The sequence below is a fragment of the Meira miltonrushii genome (assembly GCF_003144205.1).
Source record: "Meira miltonrushii strain MCA 3882 unplaced genomic scaffold FA14scaffold_5, whole genome shotgun sequence".
NCBI classification, from domain to species: Eukaryota; Fungi; Basidiomycota; class Exobasidiomycetes; order Exobasidiales; family Brachybasidiaceae; genus Meira; species Meira miltonrushii.
The window spans coordinates 355,750-373,563 of NW_020289947.1; the positions used below are offsets into that span (position 1 = coordinate 355,750).

The following is a 17,814-nucleotide window of genomic DNA, read 5'->3' on the forward strand; positions in this document are numbered from 1 at the left end:
ACATCATTTGTGCATTAGTGCAGTCTTTTCTCCTTTTTCTCTGTTCGGAAAAAGCTCAAAGATAGTCTACCAAGGAGGAAATAAGATTCAGTTCCCGCTCTGATTTGATGGTTTGGATGGTTAAGTGAAATTCAGGTAGAAATCGGGTTAAAATTCTCTTGGCCGTGTGTGCCGTCTAGAGAAGGACTAAAGAGTTATGAACATATGCTTATATGATAAAAGTAGACAACTGTAAATGCATTACATATGCATGTATTACAAGAAAAACAAGGAACTATAATCGGAGAAATGGTATTTTTCCATGTCTAAAAATGTATGCGTATGAGAGCAATTTATGGTCACCCTCAAAAAGACCTCATGACCTGTCGTCTATTTGATCAGGCACAAAAACTGCACAAAATGAAAACTATTTTTGATCAAACCTTTTTTAACGCTAAAGGCGCAAAACAAGTCTAGTTTGATAAAGAGCAAGTTATGGCATCTAATTTTTCCTTTTTAATTTTGGCTTTTGACAATGGCCAGCCCCCCGATCTGATCAGTATATGCGCGCGTATTTCACTCTAGCATCATGCTGGGAAACAAAAAACGGGCCTTCTTCTTAAGCCATTCAACACCTTTGATTAGAAAAGATTTCAATTTACCATCAACTGCTCTTTGGCCTCTCTCTCATGTACTCTTGTGCATATGCAAATACACTTCAACCGATTAGCAACGTCCAGAATGAGAAAAGTCCTTGAATAATTCAATAGAAAAGTGATGCGTGAATAAAATACAATAATGATGGGGTAAATAGAAAATATGAAACGTATTTGATGATATATAAGAGGTGTTTGTAAGAGTCGAAATAGATTATCCTTTGACAGTTTTGACGTTGGCCGATGCGGGCATTTCTGATTCTGCACTAAGACGAGCTTTTTTAGCCATAGAATGAGCTTGACGTAAAGAAGATTTGATTTGCAAAGAAATTTGCCAATTTTCCGCCATCTTTTTTGCTCGACAAATTGCCAAAATTGCAAAAGTAACAGATTTAAATTTTTTGAGTGCTTCGGATTGTTGATTGTTTGTTGAACGATTCTCTTGCTTTTTTAACCGTGATTGAATTTCTCCACGACTTTTTTCTAAATCGGCCAAAAATCGTACTGTTGCTTCTTCACTCAACTCTAAACCGCCAACTAATCCTAGCAAATACTTCTTTTGATGGATCAAATCTGCACGTAAATCGCTTTCTCGCATAAACTTTGCCTTTTCATATCGTATTTGCAACAGCAATCCTCGGCATTCTGATTGGTGTCGAGAAGTAGCTGCATGTTGAAGAGTGCCATATTCTTCCGATAAGCGCGTCAATCTTTTCTCGTATCGATTGCGAGTGGCTTCCAATTCTTCATGAACTTGTCGATCAATAGCCTGCGTAGATTGCTTAGCAGTTTGATTACGTCTTCCACGCAAATCTTCCAATTCAATGCCGAATTGTCGACTTTGTTCGCATACCTTTTTCAACATGGTTTCCAATCCAGCAACATCATCCAAAATTTCACGTCTTTGCTCGTACACTTGATCTCTTTCATTTTGTACTTTTTCCGACGATCCGTTTTGTTTGCGTAATTCACTATGCAATCGCTCGATCGTTTCAACTTGCTCATCAATTTGACGTTGATGTGCTAGTAAGGCTTCTTGTGTAGTGCGTAACTCTTCGTGCGTACTCAATTGCTTTTGTTGATTTTGCTGTCTGCGGTTGTACAGCTCTTGACGCTCTTGCAAGATAGATGTTCGTTCGGATCGCAATCTTTCCACCACTTGTGCAAACCCATCCACCTTGACCTGTAGAGAATGAACATGCATTGCAAGAGAATCATCAACGATTGAAGTCTCTCGCAATTCTTCATTGAGCCTCTCAAATACCGCAAATTTATTCTTCAATTCGGTGTTGATTGACTCAATTTGTACTCGCGTTCGTTCAAGTTCACGTTCGACGTCAGATGATTCTTGATCCATTTCGCTTCGGTTCAACTTGAGTGCTTTGAATCGTGCGCTTTCTTGTTGAAGATCTGCACCGAAAGCGCCAATCATCCTTCTTGCCCTGCCCAAATCATGTAGCGTATTGGCGTGCATCTTCATCACACGTTCTTTGGTTTCTTGTCGATTTTTGTTCCATTGTTCTTTTTCTTTGAGTAATTCTTTCTTTTCAGCGTCTAATGCTTTGGATTTTTCATCGATACGGTTGATATCCAAAGCCCAACGTTCTTTCAACACTTTGAGCTCTTGATTGACTTTTTCGACAACTTGTTCGTTTTGTTGATATGTCAAACGAACGCTACGTCCAAGAGAAGATGTTTCACCTACGCTGCTGTTCATTGACATATTTTGACTTTTGTCCAAGTCTGCCGGCAATGATACATGTGCCTTGCAAGATTTGCATCGAAGTTTTTCCAATCTTCTCATGACACGCTCCTCGCTTTTCTGCATTTGAAGAAGTTGATCTTCCAAAGCTTTCACTTTCTCGTTCGCCTTTACCAAATCTTTGAACACATTTGCATCCTGTAAATTTCCAAGCATTTCATCAACTGCATTACGAGCTGCTTCATGCTCGTGTCGCAAAACACTGATCTCTCTTTTGAGATCATTCTCGCCTAAAGTTGCCTCACTCTGCATCCAAGATGCATTACTCAATTCTGCCAAGACAGGAGGTGATTTAGGCGTATCGACAGGCTTGCGTAAAGCTGCTACGTTTGGATGTAAGGGCGTAATGTCACCTTCAGAAACTCCACCTTTGCCGAACTTGGAGAATGACGGTGACCCTTTCGTTGCTGCTGCTGCTTCTCTGGTCATTGCGAGAGTTGTTTCCAACAAAACAATCTTTTCCTTCAACTGCTGCAATTCACCCGATTCTTTCGCTTGAGATAATTTGAGTTCCAGAGTCAATCTGTCATTCTCTTTCTCGCTCACAATGATCTCCAAATCGGAAATCTTATCATTGGCTGCGTTCAACTCTTCTTGTTTCGTTTCCGATTCGGCTTCACGATCATTAAAGTCTTTGACGAGCAAATCATACTCCTCACGTAATCGATCGTATTCCTCCAATTCGGCTTCCATATCATTTCGCGATTCTTGCAATTCTTCAATCTCACTTTCCAGTTCACGGATCTTTTCGCTATATTCATCCAATCTTGCTTCTGCCATTCGAAGATCTTCTCGTAGATCAGCTACTTCGTTGTCCGGACCAGATTCATCCTTTTTTACTCGTTCGAGTTCCGTACGGATGCGATCCATCTTTGTTTGAGCGGTTGAGCGTTCATCTTCAAGTTGTTTCTTGAGCCTTTTTGATTCATCGACAGCTGCTTTCATTTCAATGCTATAGTGATCTTCATCATCCTGTCTTGCATCACGTTCCTGTTGCAAGTCTGATTCCAATTCACAAATCCTTTCACGTAGATGCTCTCGCTCGACCAGGGACATTTGATCAGCGCTCTTCTCAGAGCGATCGTTGCTCAGACGGTCAATTATTGATTCCTGTTGTGCCACTTCTCGTTTTAATAAATCCACTTCTCGTTGCAGCTCATCCATTTCTTCCGAATTTCTACCCACGTTGGGGCTACCCATAGGGGTCGTCGATGGAGTTGAATTTCTCAAGTCAATCTGTTTGCGTAAGCGTTCATTGTCGAGTAAGGCACGTTCAAATTCCAGCTTTATCGAATCTCTCTCCTCTGTAAGTTGTACATTTTCTTGTTGTAAGCCTTCGTTGACTTTATTCAAATACATGTGTAACTTCTTTCCATCCACTCTTAGATTTGCAGATAAGCTAGTTTGAGCAGCTCCAATTCCCGGAAAGCTGGAATTAGGGCGTAATGCTGCTTGATTGGAGACCAAAAGATCGTTTGTGGATGATTCTGTGGTAAAAGATACTTCACTTCTGGCAGGTGTGCGCTGGATTACCTTTAACGTGGATGACTTCACATCGGATTTGGAAGTCGAGGAGGAAGTGGAGGAAGAATTGATAATCTCTGCAAGTTTTCTGGTCGATCTGGGTGTCCTTGATTTTCTGATTTGTTCTTGAACGCGTACGTTTGGAGTTTGCATGTTTGTTCGAACATAATCTGCCATATACGATTGATTTTCATCTTCAAATGTAGTTGACATGGAAAGTGAAGCGATCGAACGACCTTTACGACTTATGCCTAAAGATGAATCACTTGATACGTCAGCAGCCATGTTGGCAGCTATCCGTCTTTCCAGATGACCTGGTGATTCAAAAGCCATGGCCATCTTGCATACAGTCCGTAAATGCGTTCGAGGATAAGGAGAGAATGAAGTATTAAAGTTAAACAATCAGACCAACACTTTAAGCAACTTGCATAATTTACCCGGGGTGTTTTAGACGCGTTGAACACGTGCACATAACTGTTTGACTGAGGGGTATCCTTCACGCGCCACTCTTGAGGCCAGGTGTGTTTCTTCTGTCTGCCTTGTCGTTAAGATTGCAATGGTGACTTACAGAGACCTATCAACTAGCTCAATAAGCTGTCAATTGGTATTGACATTCAATAAAAATATTAATGTCAGACTTCAAAGGATCTACATGCTTATTCTATAGGGTATCCTTGTTCTTATCGGACGGAAATGGTGTTGGTTTAATTAACGCGTAAAAGAATCGCATTTCCTGCGCGCTAAGGTGCAAACATTATTCGGGTCTAAGAATATTGGAAGGAGGTGTTGTTCTTTTTTCCTCTCCAAATCATGAAATACACAAATGCATTGATAAGTGAATAGAAAGTGGAATAGTTGATGGGGTCCAAACGTGAAACAGGGCAATTGTGCCCGAAACAGTAATTGACTAAAATAAAAGCCATTTTTCTATCAATTGATACACAGCCCAATGGACAAAGTGTCTAGACGGGTTGAGGAGGACCGAAGAAAAGAACGAATGAATACAGAGGAGCAGGACATTTATTCGAGGGCGGGTCTTGAGGCAGCCTTACATAAATAATCAAAAGTCATCTTTTCTGATCGAGGAGGAGGATTTCAAATGCGCGCCCCCCTCAAATACACATTTCCTTTGACATTGCTCAGCATTCCTCTTACCCTTTCTTGAACTTTTACCACCACCATCAACATCTCCTTGTTTTGCTCATCAACGCAAACTATTGCTTCTTGATCCAATCTTCAAATAAGAAGTCAAGGATCATCATTATCAAATCGTAACAAACTACATCAATCTTTCATCAGCAACTTTAATCAAACAACATGTCTGGACGTGAGTATCTTTTGATGTGACGACTTTGAGAGGGTGTTGGGAGGGAGCAACGAATGGCGAAAGCAGTGGCGATCACTGGACCCCAGTGTGCGCGCGCGCAAATCAGAGCGCCGCGCAAAACTTGTCTGACTTTGGCTCAGCGCGTTTCTATACCCAAAAGAGGCGTGCGTGGATGTTGACATGGCACTATACGCGCCTAGAGCGTGTGTACACAGCGCGCGCCAGCATATCTTGCTTGCCAGTCATCAAATTCGAAAATGATGGCGTAGTGCTTGAACATGATACTACAGACACATTTGTACAACACCTCTCATACATTGACACTGCGTTTAAAACAAGCATACTGACAAGCTCATCTTTCCCTATCTCCCCAACAGGCGGTAAAGGCGGTAAAGGTCTCGGCAAGGGCGGTGCTAAACGCCACCGTAAAATCTTGCGTGACAACATTCAAGGTATCACAAAGCCTGCCATTCGTCGTTTGGCCCGTCGTGGTGGTGTGAAGCGTATTTCAGGTTTGATTTACGATGAAACCCGTGGTGTTCTTAAATTGTTCTTGGAATCCGTCATTCGTGATTCAGTCACTTACACTGAACACGCCAAGCGCAAGACTGTCACCTCCCTTGACGTCGTTTACGCTCTCAAACGTCAAGGCCGCACATTGTACGGTTTCGGTGCTTAAATGGAATGACCATCACAAGTCATTCGTCATATACTTCTCTGTATCATCTATATCTTTTCTTTTCTCTCCAGATCTTCATAGCTTGACAGCATGATGAAATCAACATCATATTTCTATTACATCATAACATTGCTGTGCGAACACATAAAGAGTTCACTATATAAGGAAGTGGGCAATTAAAATTGCAATGCTAACGTCTTTGCTTCACCGAGCAAAATGGAACCTTTGCCTTCTGTCGAAACACGAATTTCGACACGAACAGAATTCTTTTGGATAGCCTCTTTGGGAACGACGACTTTTGCCAATTCTTTTGATGGTTTGGTGACCACTGTACGAACTTCGATGTATTTATCTTCTTCATCAAGATCTTCATCATCTTCCTCTTCATCTTCATCTTTTGGTCTTTCAACTTTGTCAACTCGAACGGATTCTTCACCTTCGTATAGGTTGATCAAAGCACTGCTGCCTTGAACGGAAAGGGTGAATGCACGTCTTGCTGGCAAAGGTGTTCCGGTTGGAATGAGAGGAACGAACAATTTACCATCAATCACACGTCTGTTCACTTCTTCGGCATTTCCGTTTGATAAAGATGAGCCGCTTGTGCTGGGATCGTTAACCACCAATCCGATTGGCTTTGCGATTGAGCGAACTTGAAGTTCTTTAATTTCGCTTGGATGGGCCAATGGAAGGCTTGTCAAATGACGATGTTCCGGTGCAGATTCTTCTGTTGTTGCGATTGCTTGTGCATGAACAGCGCAACCACGAGCGATTGCTTGATCAGCATCAATGGAATCCGTCAAATGCGTTCGTTCGGGGAAGTATGCTTCTAGGTTATCCTTCAAGCCTTGCAAGCGTGATGTTCCACCAACCAAGATCACTTCATCAACATGAGCAGATTGCAGTCCAGCTTTTTGTAATGCTTTCGTGCACAAAGATTGAACTTCATCCCAAACCTTTCTTGCGCAAATATCAATTCGTAATCTGTTTACCGGATTACTGAAATCAACACCGTCTGCCAAACTTTCTATACTGATTTGTGCGCTATTACTTGCACTTAATGTACGTTTCGTTTGTTCGACAGCATTGCGTAATTTAGCCCAAGCACGATGATTGCTTGCCTCGATCGGAACTTTCGTCTTCTTTGTGAATTCTTTGGATAGATATGTTGCCAATGCATCATCAATCGTGATTCCACCAACCGAAGGATTGATTTCGGTAGCCAACAATGTGTACAAACCACTTCTTGCATGAACCAAAGTGACGGCTGTTGATGTACCTCCTACATCCACCACAAGTACAGTACGGTCCAATTCAGATCCTGGCAAATAGGCCTGTCCTTCTTCACCATCAGGATGGCTTGGCAATTGAGATCCTTGAGGGCTTGTGAGTTTGTATGAAGTCAATGCAGCGGCAGGTGCAGGAATCAATTGTAAAACGATCAAACCAGCTTCGGTAGCAGCAGCTTTGAGAGCTTCTTGTTGTTTAGGAGAATAATTCAATGGAACGCTCAAAACTGCACCAGCGATTGGAACACCTGACAAGAAATCTTTTGCGGTCAAAAAGAGAGATCGAATATAACGAACTGCAACATCGTGTGCAGACAAGACTGTTTCTTTTCCATCAATTTGAACGCGGAAAGAAGGTACTCCGTTCACATCAACGACAGGTGAAGAATTCCTCTGTTTGTCAGCGTCAGAAAGTTCACTGTAAGAACGTCCAAGCAAATTGATGAATTTATCAATCACATTTGCGCTATTTCTGACCAATTGAGGTGTAGCTTGATTGCCCAAATAGACTTGATCACCATCAAATGCAATCCTTGTTGCCAATTGACGTTCACCATCTTCGTTTGCAATCACATCTGCACGACCATGTTGATTGATACATGCGATGGATCCATATGATTGTCCAAGGTTAATACCAATCACAGCACCGGCTGATTCAGTCATTTTTTGTGGCTATTGATTGTATGTTGGAAATGATATTGAAATGAGAATGAACATGATTTCTTCTTAAAATCGTTTATTGGGAAACGGGCCAAATTTGACAGCTCAAGCGCCGCGCTTTGCAATCACACATTTTCATGCATCCGCCTTTTGCACTTATTTTTTGGAAGAAATTTTCTGGCTTTTGGCTGCATTGCACGTGATCTTCAGAATATCAAGAACAACACTTGCATTCGAGCATGCATGTATTCTACCCACTTCACCACCTCCAAAGCGATGTCGAATGATGGAGGAAAGAGAAAGAGGGATGATGTAGATGGAAAACCTCACTCGAATTCATCATTCAAAAAGAAGGGCAAAGGAACCTCGAATTCACGACATGCAAATCGATTTGCGGTGATCAAAGGGCCTGGAATATTCGTGAGCTGTGTGCGTGGAAGGGAGCGAAAGGCAGCATTCGAATTGATTGATATCCTGGAAGAGCTGGTGGATCATCAGGATGGGGAGAAGGAAGGCATAAATGGCTCTTCTTCAGCCAAGAATGAGCAAGAGACGAACACATCGAAGCGCAATGATGATGATGATATTGAGTCACAGATAGCCTCTGAATTACAAGAATTCAAAACACCTGCATCAGCCAAAGATATACAAAAAGGATCAAAAGCGAAAAAATTTGTTCCAGTCTTCACAGATATGGAATGTTTCTTTTTTATCGAGGTAAAGCCACCATTCGATCCGATCCAATTGACATATGATTTACTGGAAGATGTCAAAAAGACAGGCATTGCAAGAAGTAGATTTGTGCATCGTCTATCACCAGTCTCGGATACCTGTTTTGCCGATTTGGTGGATCTGACTGAATTGATCGATCGTTTGGTCAAACAAGAGAACTTTGTGGCCCCGGCCGAGTCTTCTACCGACTCTTCAGAGCTCACGTTTAAGGTGGATATTAAAACACGATTGAACGATAAATTGTCCAAATCGGATATCATTCAAACACTGGCAAAACGAATGCCTACATTTGCAAGAGCAAAACTTGATTCACCCGAATTGGTAATCAATGTAGATGTCTTTCGAATGACTGTCGGTATTGCAATCGTACGGCATTTTGACCGGTTTCGTAAATTTAATCCGATCATGCTCGCCGAGCACCAGCAAACTCAAGGCGATGCCAACGTTTCGAATCCAACACTTTCTCGAGTCGCAAATTCATGATCTCTAAATACTGTACCTTAGCATTTGTAAAATAACAGTCGTCTCATCATAGCTGTATAATATTAATCTGATATTCATCCGAATTTTGGGCATCTATAAATAACATTGAAAAGATAGTAGAAATAAATTGAAAGTAAAAAAGTTGCAAAAACAAGAATGCAAGTACCGTTCTAACCAGAAGTGGCCAGAACAGGAAGTGGCAAAGGTCTAATGCTATCCCAGAAATCTTTTCCTTGTTTTGTCTCTGCAATAATTCCAGCACGAATCATGAAATCTCCAAAGTCTTCATCAGGTCCACGTTCAGCGGCAAATCTTTCCAAAATTGGTTCCAATAATTTGATAGCTTCGGGCAAAGTAACACTTTCAGCGTAAACTTTGTTAATTCTCGTTCCTTTTTTGTTTCCTCCCAGCAACATCAAATATGTTTCAGGTGCTTTACCTACAAAGGCAATATGAGCAACCCATGGACGAGCACAACCGTTTGGACATCCGGTCATACGGGTAATGATTTCTTCAGATGCCAAACCAAGTCGTTTAACGATTGCGTCCAACTTTTCAACCAAATCAGGGAACAAGACACGTTCACTTTCTGCCATTGCCAAACCACAAGTTGGGAAAGCAACACAAGAGGATGCAGAAGTGGCAATTGCACTTTGCTTCCATAGAACCATGTTGTACATTTCCAAATGTGCTTCAACCTTTTCTTTGATAGAAGGCTTGATCTCACAAAGGGCCAAATGTTGATTAGGAGTCATACGCAGTTCACCATCGAACCAATCTGCCAAACACAATTCACGAACACCAGTTCTGAATGGTTCTCCGGGTGCATCACGAATACGACCATTCTCTAGCCATAACATGCATGTCCAGTTACCATTCTGCTGTTTGCGCCATCCGTATTCATCAGTGTTTGCCTTGAATTCATACGGACGTGCGGCCTCCAACTTGTAGCCCAATCTTCGTTCAACTTCAGTTCTGAAGTTGTCTGGACCCTTGAAGTGGTTATCGATTGTGTACTTGAGACGTGCTTGCTTACGGTTAGTACGGTTACCGAAGTCACGTTGAGTCAACATGATTTCCTTGCAAACGTCCTTGACTTGTTCAGTGGTAGCAAATCCAATCACGTCTCCCAATCTTGGGTAAGTGATCTTTGTTCCATGAGTTACACCCATACCACCACCAACACTAACGTTGAATCCGACCAAATGACCACGGTTGTTGGCAATTGCAATCAAACCGATATCATGGGCAAAGCAGTCAGTGTCATTGCGTGGAGGGACAGCAATGGCGATCTTGAATTTACGTGGCAAATAGTAAGGTCCATAGAGAGGTTCATAATCCCGCAATGCTCCTCCCATCAACAGTTGTTTCTTGCTCTCAGTCTCCTTGTCTAGCCAAATTTCGTGGTATGCATCCATTCTGGGTAGCAGGTACTCGGAAATTCCTTTGCTGAATTCAAACACCTCAGCGTGCAAGTTGCTCAAGTGAGGGTTTGGCGAGCACATGACGTTTCTGTTCACGTCACCACATGCTGCGATTGTGTCCAACATAGCTTTGTTGATTCCTTGCATGGCTAATTTGAGCTCTGATTTGACGACGCAATGGTATTGGATTGTTTGACGAGTAGTGATCTTCATCGTTTGGTTACCGTAATCGCCAGCAACCTTATCCAATTGCACCCATTGAGCAGGTGTAACCACACCTGCTGGAATACGACAACGGATCATGAAACTATAAGCGGGCTCTAGGCCAGCAGCCTTGCGCTCTTCAACTGTATCACGATCAAATTGTTGGTATGTTCCATGGAATTTAGTCAACTGACCATCACTGTCAGCAAGCGCACCAGTGCTCTTATCTGCAAGACCTTCAACGATTGTACCTCGCAAGTAGTTACTGGCAATCTTGATGTTCTCGTTTGTGATTGGTTCCGGCTCAGCTTCAGTAATTTCGATTGAGTCTACTCCCAATGCTTTCCACAATAGAGGTTCCCAAATCTTGTATCCAGTCTGGTAGCCATCTGCATCTTGATCGTCTCCCAAACCAATTGGTGCCAATCTTTGTGCTCCTAGAACGTCAAGTCTAGCATCCAAGTCCTTACCTGGCTTGTTGTAGTAATGAGCATCCTCTGGACGTGGCCAGTAGTGACTGTCTCCCATTGCAAAGACAGTGAAGCGCATTGTGTCATCTTCATTGGCAGCTTTCAAGCTTCCTTCAGTGAACTTGTTCAAAGTCTTCATTGTCTCGCGACCATTTTGAGGTGCTTCACCTTGACCGGCAGTACTGGTAATGAAAGCGACATTCTTTTCGCCCTTGAGCTCATCAGTGACTGGGAAATCGTCCATTGTCAAAACACGGGCAGCAAGACCGCGTGCTTTTGCACGAGTGCCCAACTTCTTTGCCACCTTTTCTGCATTACCTCCGTCACTTGCGTACAAAATCAAAAGAGGGGGTCCATCCATAGCTCCCAAGAGAGCATCGTATGCTTCCTTGGCTTTTGTGCGTTGACGTTCACGTAGACCGGTACCTTGGCTGCTTACGAGATCATAGGCAAGTTCAGGCTTGGCGTTTGCAAGAAGTGTCAAATGGTTTTGTCTGTCGAGGAAGTCTTTCAATTGTTCACGAATACGTGAAGAATCCAATCGGAAAACGTCTTCACCCTTCTTTTCGGCGCTAGGGTCCCATCTGTACAAAGGCCAATAACCAGAGTCAACGGCTAGCTTGGTCTCTCGCAAAACGTCAAGTGCAGGTGCATCTTGTGTCAAGAAGGGAACATATGCCAACACGACTGAAGGTCCATCGAATCGGTCGGCCTCCATCAAAGCTTGCAAGACTTGAGTGTAGTTGGAGTACACTGCTGTACTAGCAACGTATACATTACCATAGTTCATTGCGTACAAACCAATATCTTTCTTGCGTTTTTCAGCCTCGACTGCATCTCTTTGAGTGTATGGAAGACTGTCAAACACGAGCATGTTGACATTCTTTCCACTTGCGATGACGTGGTGCACACCTCCCATACCGACATCATATGCCCAAGCATCTGATCCGATAATCCAGCGGCTCTTTCCGTCGATCGATCCGGCCAATGAGACGAGCTTTTTGAGGGCGGCAGAAGATGTGTTCTTTTGTTGAGACAAAAGTGTTTGAATCTTTTCAATTTCTGCATCACCTCTCTTGCCTTCTTGTGTGTAGCTCTTCAAGGCTGACGAAAGGTCTGCTGGAAGGGCTGCAGTGTTGCCACGTAGTACCTCCCGTGCAACCTGATCGAATGAATCTCTTCCTTCCAATTGAGCAACGACTTGACCAAATGCGTATTCTGGGGTACGAGCGGCCGGACTAGGATCTGTCTCATTCAATGGCGAGTTGACGACGGAGAGGCGCTTTTGGAACAATTGATCGAGAATCACTTGGTATGCCTCCTCATGCTTTGGTGGTTTAGCCAAGTTCAATGCGGCAGCTTTTTGAGTGATAGCAGCATCTGTCTCTACTTCCTTACCGATCACAAAGTTGTTCTTGCCTGCTTCGAGTGCAGACAAGACTGCAGATGCTGCTTTTTGAGCGGCCTTCTTGCCCAAAGATCCCAATGTACCGCTGATGAGAACTTTGGGAAGTTGCACTGATTGTGATTGTTCTGAGGAAGGCACACTTTCCATTGCCTTCGCTCTTTGGAATGATGTAGCAACATCAACGAAAAGAGGACTAATCTTTGTTGAACGGCGTGTGCTTTGATCGAGAGTTGCCACCTTCTCGATTGAAGAGGGTAGTAGAGAACGGAATGCTTCATCGACCAATGGGCGAACCAAATTGACGTTGATGACGGCCAACTTATCGCTTGCCAATGACTTTGCGCCTGGTCCTAGAACAACAGCTAGATCCTTTGCATTCTCTGAGCCAAAGAAAGAGAAAGGTTCAAGCTTACGTCCGACAACCTCTGAAACAGTCTTGAATGATTCGTCAATCGCTCGAGATAGATCTTCAGGTGTGGCGGGAGGCTGAGAGTGACTGCTGCCATTTTCTTTTGCGCCGTTAGCACTCCCGTTGACAGCGTCATGTCCATTGACACCATTGCCGTTTGAGGCACCATTGGTAAGACCAGCTTGTGAGCTTGAGCCCTTTTGCAATAAAGATCGGATATCAGCAGTTGTGATTTCTTCATCTACATTGCCTTCTACGTTCTCAAAGAAATGCAAAACTGCTGTTGAGCGACTGTAAGCCAATCGGGAAGCGAGTAATGCGTGATCGTGTGCTTGTGTTGGTGTAGAAGAGTAAAGAATGACCAAACCAGAAGAACGTAAAGCGATAACATCGGATTGATCTCCAGAGGTGGCAATATGTAAGACGACCGGCTTTGAGACAATGTTGGCCAATTGTGGAACAAATGAAGTGAGAAGGTGTGAATCTGTTTGTGCTAAAAGTGAGATGAGTGATGCATCATCACTTTTACGTATTATGCTGCTCAAACGACTTGCTGGATCGGTGTGAGATTGTACGGAAAGGACTGGAGCTGAATCTGCTGTAAATGAGCTGGCAGATTGGAGTCCTTGCTTGAATGGTGATACGTCTGCATTTCTCTCGACGTGCAAGACTGAAGATGAAGCCAAAGTGGCCACCCGAGCAACAGCCGAAGCGGAAGAGCTTGAAGCTGAAGATGACATTATGACAGAGCCCACTCTATGCGATTGTGAAATGACCGCAAAAGGTGAGAGGGATCAGTCAACTTCACCAGATGATCAGAAGGATTGAAATTCCTTGTTGATCTGTTTTGATGAAAGGTAAAATGATGGTGATGAGTAAAGTATTCTTCAAGCTTAGATATTCCTATAATATTTTAATCTTTTTTTTTCTCTTCTTGCATTCATTTCATCTAAAGTAATCTTTCCTAATCATTCGCGCCGTTATGCCCGGGGAATCTTTTTCCCAATCAATTCTTTTTGAACCAATCCGAAAGGGAGGGTTTGGCCGTACACATTGAGAGTGTGACTGTACAGGTAACCTTTTCTAAGCGTACTTGCAGATCTGTCTACCTGCAGCCAGCACGCCATACATGCGTCAAAAAGAAATGAATGGATTGGATTGGCTTGGCCGGCTTTCTTTATTCCTTCTCGGCTCCTCCGTTACCCCAAGCAAGAGGCAGCAGCTGCGCGCTTGAAAACTTTAGCTAATTGACACGTTTAGCACTGCGCCACAGCTTTATTCTTCTCTCCAAAGCCGAAGAAGCCCTATATTTATGAACGGGTGATAATGCATTACTAAGCGAATCTTTGATTATCACCCAATCAGCATGCAGTGAAAGATTGCTATTAACAAGCGCAATGCATGATAGAGTCAAAGACGGTCATGACTAGGTCACGGTCATCAATTCATGCTTAAATCAATTCAATAAACAATGTTTGACTTTAAATCTCATATTGAAGCCACCTCAGGATATTTGAGGTTCAGCACGTGTCTTTTAAGCTCAATCAATCAGAAGCCGGTACCGTGATTGAATTAATTTCGGTATCTTAGATGCAGTTGGTGTACTGTTGGAGTACTTCTTTTTGATTTCGTTCCTGATCAAAATACTTCACCACGCCGAAGCCGCCGAATTGTTCACGCAGAAGAAAAGCGAAAGATGGCTCGTGCCAATTAGAGGACTACCCGTTCGGAGAAGGAAAGGGTGATATAGCAAAATGTATATACTACAGTGAGAATCGGTGATATTCTTTGCGCATAAAATATGCATTTGTTGTCTGTAATTGTGATTGACATATGCCGTCCAATACTTCCTATTTAATACGACGAACTCTTCTCTTGTGATGGAACACACTTTATGGACTCTCTTATTCTCCAATATGCTTTTTCATTCTACCCTCATCACCATCTTTTCAATCATCATGAAAGGAGGTTTCGTTCAAATGCCTTTTCTTACACCTTTTCAAGAAGAAAGTAGAGAAAGAGACATCTTCACAGAACACAAAATTGGAACATTCACTGAACAAATATTGAAACAAATCGATCAAATGTGCGAAAATGAAGGAGCACAAATTTCTTATCCAATTACTCCAATTGTTGAACAAGAACAAGAAAGCGAGCCAAGAATTTGTCATAGCGGGTCTCGGGACCAAATTACTCAAAACAATCTTTCTACACAATCGAACGTGATCGAATGCACCCGATCAAAACGTGCGCCTTTGAGTTTGTTGAGAATACCATCACCTTCAACTTCACCACCATCACCGGCATCTGATTGGTCTTCAAATACACCAATGACAATATCATCTCTGGAAAAGAGCAAAGACTTTGACCTCGAGCCAGCTTTCCCCTTCTCGACGTACAGAAGCGTCGATTTGAATGGTATGCATCTCCCCGAAGATCAACTTTGTAATGATTTCAATAAAAATCCTCCTTCCATTGCTGAATCAATAGCCTTTGATGAAGTTGATGATGCCCCTCTATTGGACAATGTTCGGGACTGTATCAAGGATTGGCTCAAGCAAGCACACTTATTCGACAATGTTCATCCAAGAAAAACGCGGGAAGATAGGAAAGAGAGAAGGAAAATGGAAAAACGCTTGGCCTGGATCAATTTGGAAGAGTACGCAGTGACAATCCTACACGCAATCCAATCACGAGATCAATACGGACGATTTCAACGCATGGCAGAGACTTTGTGGATCTCCCATTCAGCCTTCCCACTCGGATATGAATCCTGCAGAGCGAAAACAATGCGACAAGATCCATTGATCTATCCAACATCTTTCTGGCTTACGAACAAGAACTCGGCACGTTTCTTGAAGTACAGAAGTGCTAGCCAAGAAAAGCAATCAGACGCTGCACTCGCAGTGCGCAAGAAAGCAATAGACAGTATCACTTCTCGCTCACCTCCCACAACTGCGGCGTCTGATTTACAAGAAGCAACAGACTCGAACGATGAAAAGACAAATCGCCTTCTGGAAGAAAGCGCGGCAGAAGTCGATTCCGCAGAAGCTGAGCTGTCAATGGAATCCAAAGCACAAAACGACAATGATCGTTTTTCTGTTTCATGGGCACAAGATGAATTATGGCGACTGGGTCATCCTCTTTGGAAACAATCATATGATCATTGCTGGTTGCAACAACTTGAGAGTATTGATGATGAAGAAAAGGCGGCAATCAGTAACTTCTTCTTTGTTTCAGCAGACCAATGGTTTTCCGATACCACAATCACAAACCATGATGCTTACGACAGCACATTGCAGAATGGAGATTTTGGAGCATTATCTAGTGGAGAGATGGCAGAGTTGGAAGAAGAAATGCTGAGGCATCAGGGTGAGACATTGGAAAGTACTTCTGAGGGTGGTGGATTGCATACTGATACGTGCCAAATGTACCAATCCAAGCTTCTACCTTATCCACAAACCCAGACAGCTACAGGGAATATGAGTAGTGTAAAAGGTGAGGTATATCGTCAGGGCTCAAACGACCAAAGGGGTCGTCGATTGTCTAATGCGAGTTACTCCTCGCTTTCCATTACCAACGGTGCGCTAGACATTCCAAGCAAATGGCTTGGCGGTCATGCAGGCTCTGTGGAGAGCTATGATCGTGATGGCGAACGCCCTTTCTCGATCGTGCAATCATCTTCACCTTCACTTTTTCCCATCAATCATTCTGATCCAAATGTGGTTTATGAAGAACCTACCCAGTATGTTCTCGAACCGACCGAGTATAACGAACAATCTAGTCTCCAATCAGCCCAACAGGAAAATGAAGCTTTACGCAGTCGCGTACTTGAGCTTCAACGACATCTGTCAATGGTTGCCAATGAACAGCAACAAGATCGTCATGATACTATTCAGGTGATGGAAGACCAATACACAGCTTTTGCATCTTTGGATGAACTCCATCGTCGACATAGTCAAGCTCTTTCTCATGCCTTACAGTGGCAAGCGTACGGTCAACAACAATATGTTTCTTTGTGGACAAATGCAGCTCAAGCCATGCATGGCTATATCGGTATTCAAAATCGAGTATTATCACGAAACTTTGATCAGAACATGGCACGGTTGAGAAAGCAGAAACATGACCCGAAGAAACGTGCGCAAAATTACAAGAATGACAAGCAATTCTCAAATCAGCGAAGTCCTTCGATTCCAAACCATGGCGGAGGCGAGGGATCTATCCTACTCCAACTTCCTGATGGAAATAGTGATTTCACTTCTTTAAGTGACTTTCACCCAAGCTCAACAATGATCAATGATATGAGAAGAGCAAACAGTCTCAACGATGATCGCCTTACTGGAGGTAGCAGAAGTCGCGGCTTGACGGTGGATGTGGAAGGGAAGAACAAAGGGCGACACCTCTCCCCGACGGATGTTGTTCGAACATTTCCTCGAAATTCATCGCCAATCTTGTCACCCTTGCAAGCAAACAATACCGTTCTTCAAGATTCTACGAATGCGAACAACTCAAAATCAAAACGTACGAACAATAAATCACGTAAACAAAATCACAATCGTTGGAAAGGCGGTCAACGTAATAATCAAGAACAAGCAATGCGTGAAACTTTCAATGGAATGTATGCAGCTTCATCGCCACTTGTCAAGCCGATCTCCAACACTTACACGTTACAGTGCTCTTCCACTGAACGCTGAGGAACGCAAACATGGTCATCTTTCCGTTTCTCAACTTAACCCTGGCACTTTCACACTTTTTATGGACCCTTTAATTTCTCTCTTTCGCTTTATCTCTATCGTTTAGGCTAGTCTTGC

General features: G+C 43.1%; 6 protein-coding genes across 6 annotated transcripts; 3 read left to right on the forward strand and 3 right to left on the reverse strand.

The window, feature by feature from the left end:
* Window positions 1-613: 613 nt before the first annotated feature.
* Window positions 614-4,296, reverse strand: FA14DRAFT_83818 (uncharacterized protein). The gene has a single exon (XM_025502971.1). The coding sequence runs from the start codon at window positions 4,258-4,260 to the stop codon at window positions 850-852; it is 3,411 nt and encodes a 1,136-aa protein (XP_025352315.1). The 5' UTR covers window positions 4,261-4,296; the 3' UTR covers window positions 614-849.
* A 1,331-nt stretch (window positions 4,297-5,627) lies between these two features.
* Window positions 5,628-5,927, forward strand: FA14DRAFT_105602 (uncharacterized protein; the record flags this gene model as incomplete). The annotated part of the gene is made up of 1 exon (XM_025495749.1): window positions 5,628-5,927. A coding segment is annotated over one exon (300 nt), but the record flags the coding sequence as incomplete, so codon positions are not given.
* An 84-nt stretch (window positions 5,928-6,011) lies between these two features.
* Window positions 6,012-7,928, reverse strand: FA14DRAFT_162305 (actin-like ATPase domain-containing protein). The gene has a single exon (XM_025499527.1). The coding sequence runs from the start codon at window positions 7,874-7,876 to the stop codon at window positions 6,104-6,106; it is 1,773 nt and encodes a 590-aa protein (XP_025352317.1). The 5' UTR covers window positions 7,877-7,928; the 3' UTR covers window positions 6,012-6,103.
* Window positions 7,929-8,149: 221 nt separating this feature from the next.
* On the forward strand, window positions 8,150-9,088 carry FA14DRAFT_192280 (uncharacterized protein; the record flags this gene model as incomplete). The annotated part of the gene is made up of 1 exon (XM_025501929.1): window positions 8,150-9,088. One exon carries the CDS (start codon window positions 8,150-8,152, stop codon window positions 9,086-9,088), a length of 939 nt encoding a protein of 312 aa, XP_025352318.1.
* Window positions 9,089-9,138: 50 nt separating this feature from the next.
* FA14DRAFT_138549 (putative sulfite reductase cys-4) lies at window positions 9,139-14,025 on the reverse strand. Its single transcript, XM_025497062.1, has one exon. It carries the CDS (start codon window positions 13,741-13,743, stop codon window positions 9,259-9,261), a length of 4,485 nt encoding a protein of 1,494 aa, XP_025352319.1. The 5' UTR covers window positions 13,744-14,025; the 3' UTR covers window positions 9,139-9,258.
* Window positions 14,026-14,875: 850 nt separating this feature from the next.
* FA14DRAFT_185918 (uncharacterized protein) lies at window positions 14,876-17,807 on the forward strand. The gene has a single exon (XM_025501490.1). It carries the CDS (start codon window positions 14,884-14,886, stop codon window positions 17,695-17,697), a length of 2,814 nt encoding a protein of 937 aa, XP_025352320.1. The 5' UTR covers window positions 14,876-14,883; the 3' UTR covers window positions 17,698-17,807.
* The last annotated feature ends 7 nt before the right edge of the window (window positions 17,808-17,814 follow it).

Coding starts and splice junctions, on each gene's coding strand:
- FA14DRAFT_83818 (XM_025502971.1), bottom strand. CDS start 4,260: ATGGCCATGGCTTTTGAATCACCAGGTCATCTGGAAAGACGGATAGCT.
- FA14DRAFT_162305 (XM_025499527.1), bottom strand. CDS start 7,876: ATGACTGAATCAGCCGGTGCTGTGATTGGTATTAACCTTGGACAATCA.
- FA14DRAFT_138549 (XM_025497062.1), bottom strand. CDS start 13,743: ATGTCATCTTCAGCTTCAAGCTCTTCCGCTTCGGCTGTTGCTCGGGTG.
- FA14DRAFT_185918 (XM_025501490.1), top strand. CDS start 14,884: ATGGAACACACTTTATGGACTCTCTTATTCTCCAATATGCTTTTTCAT.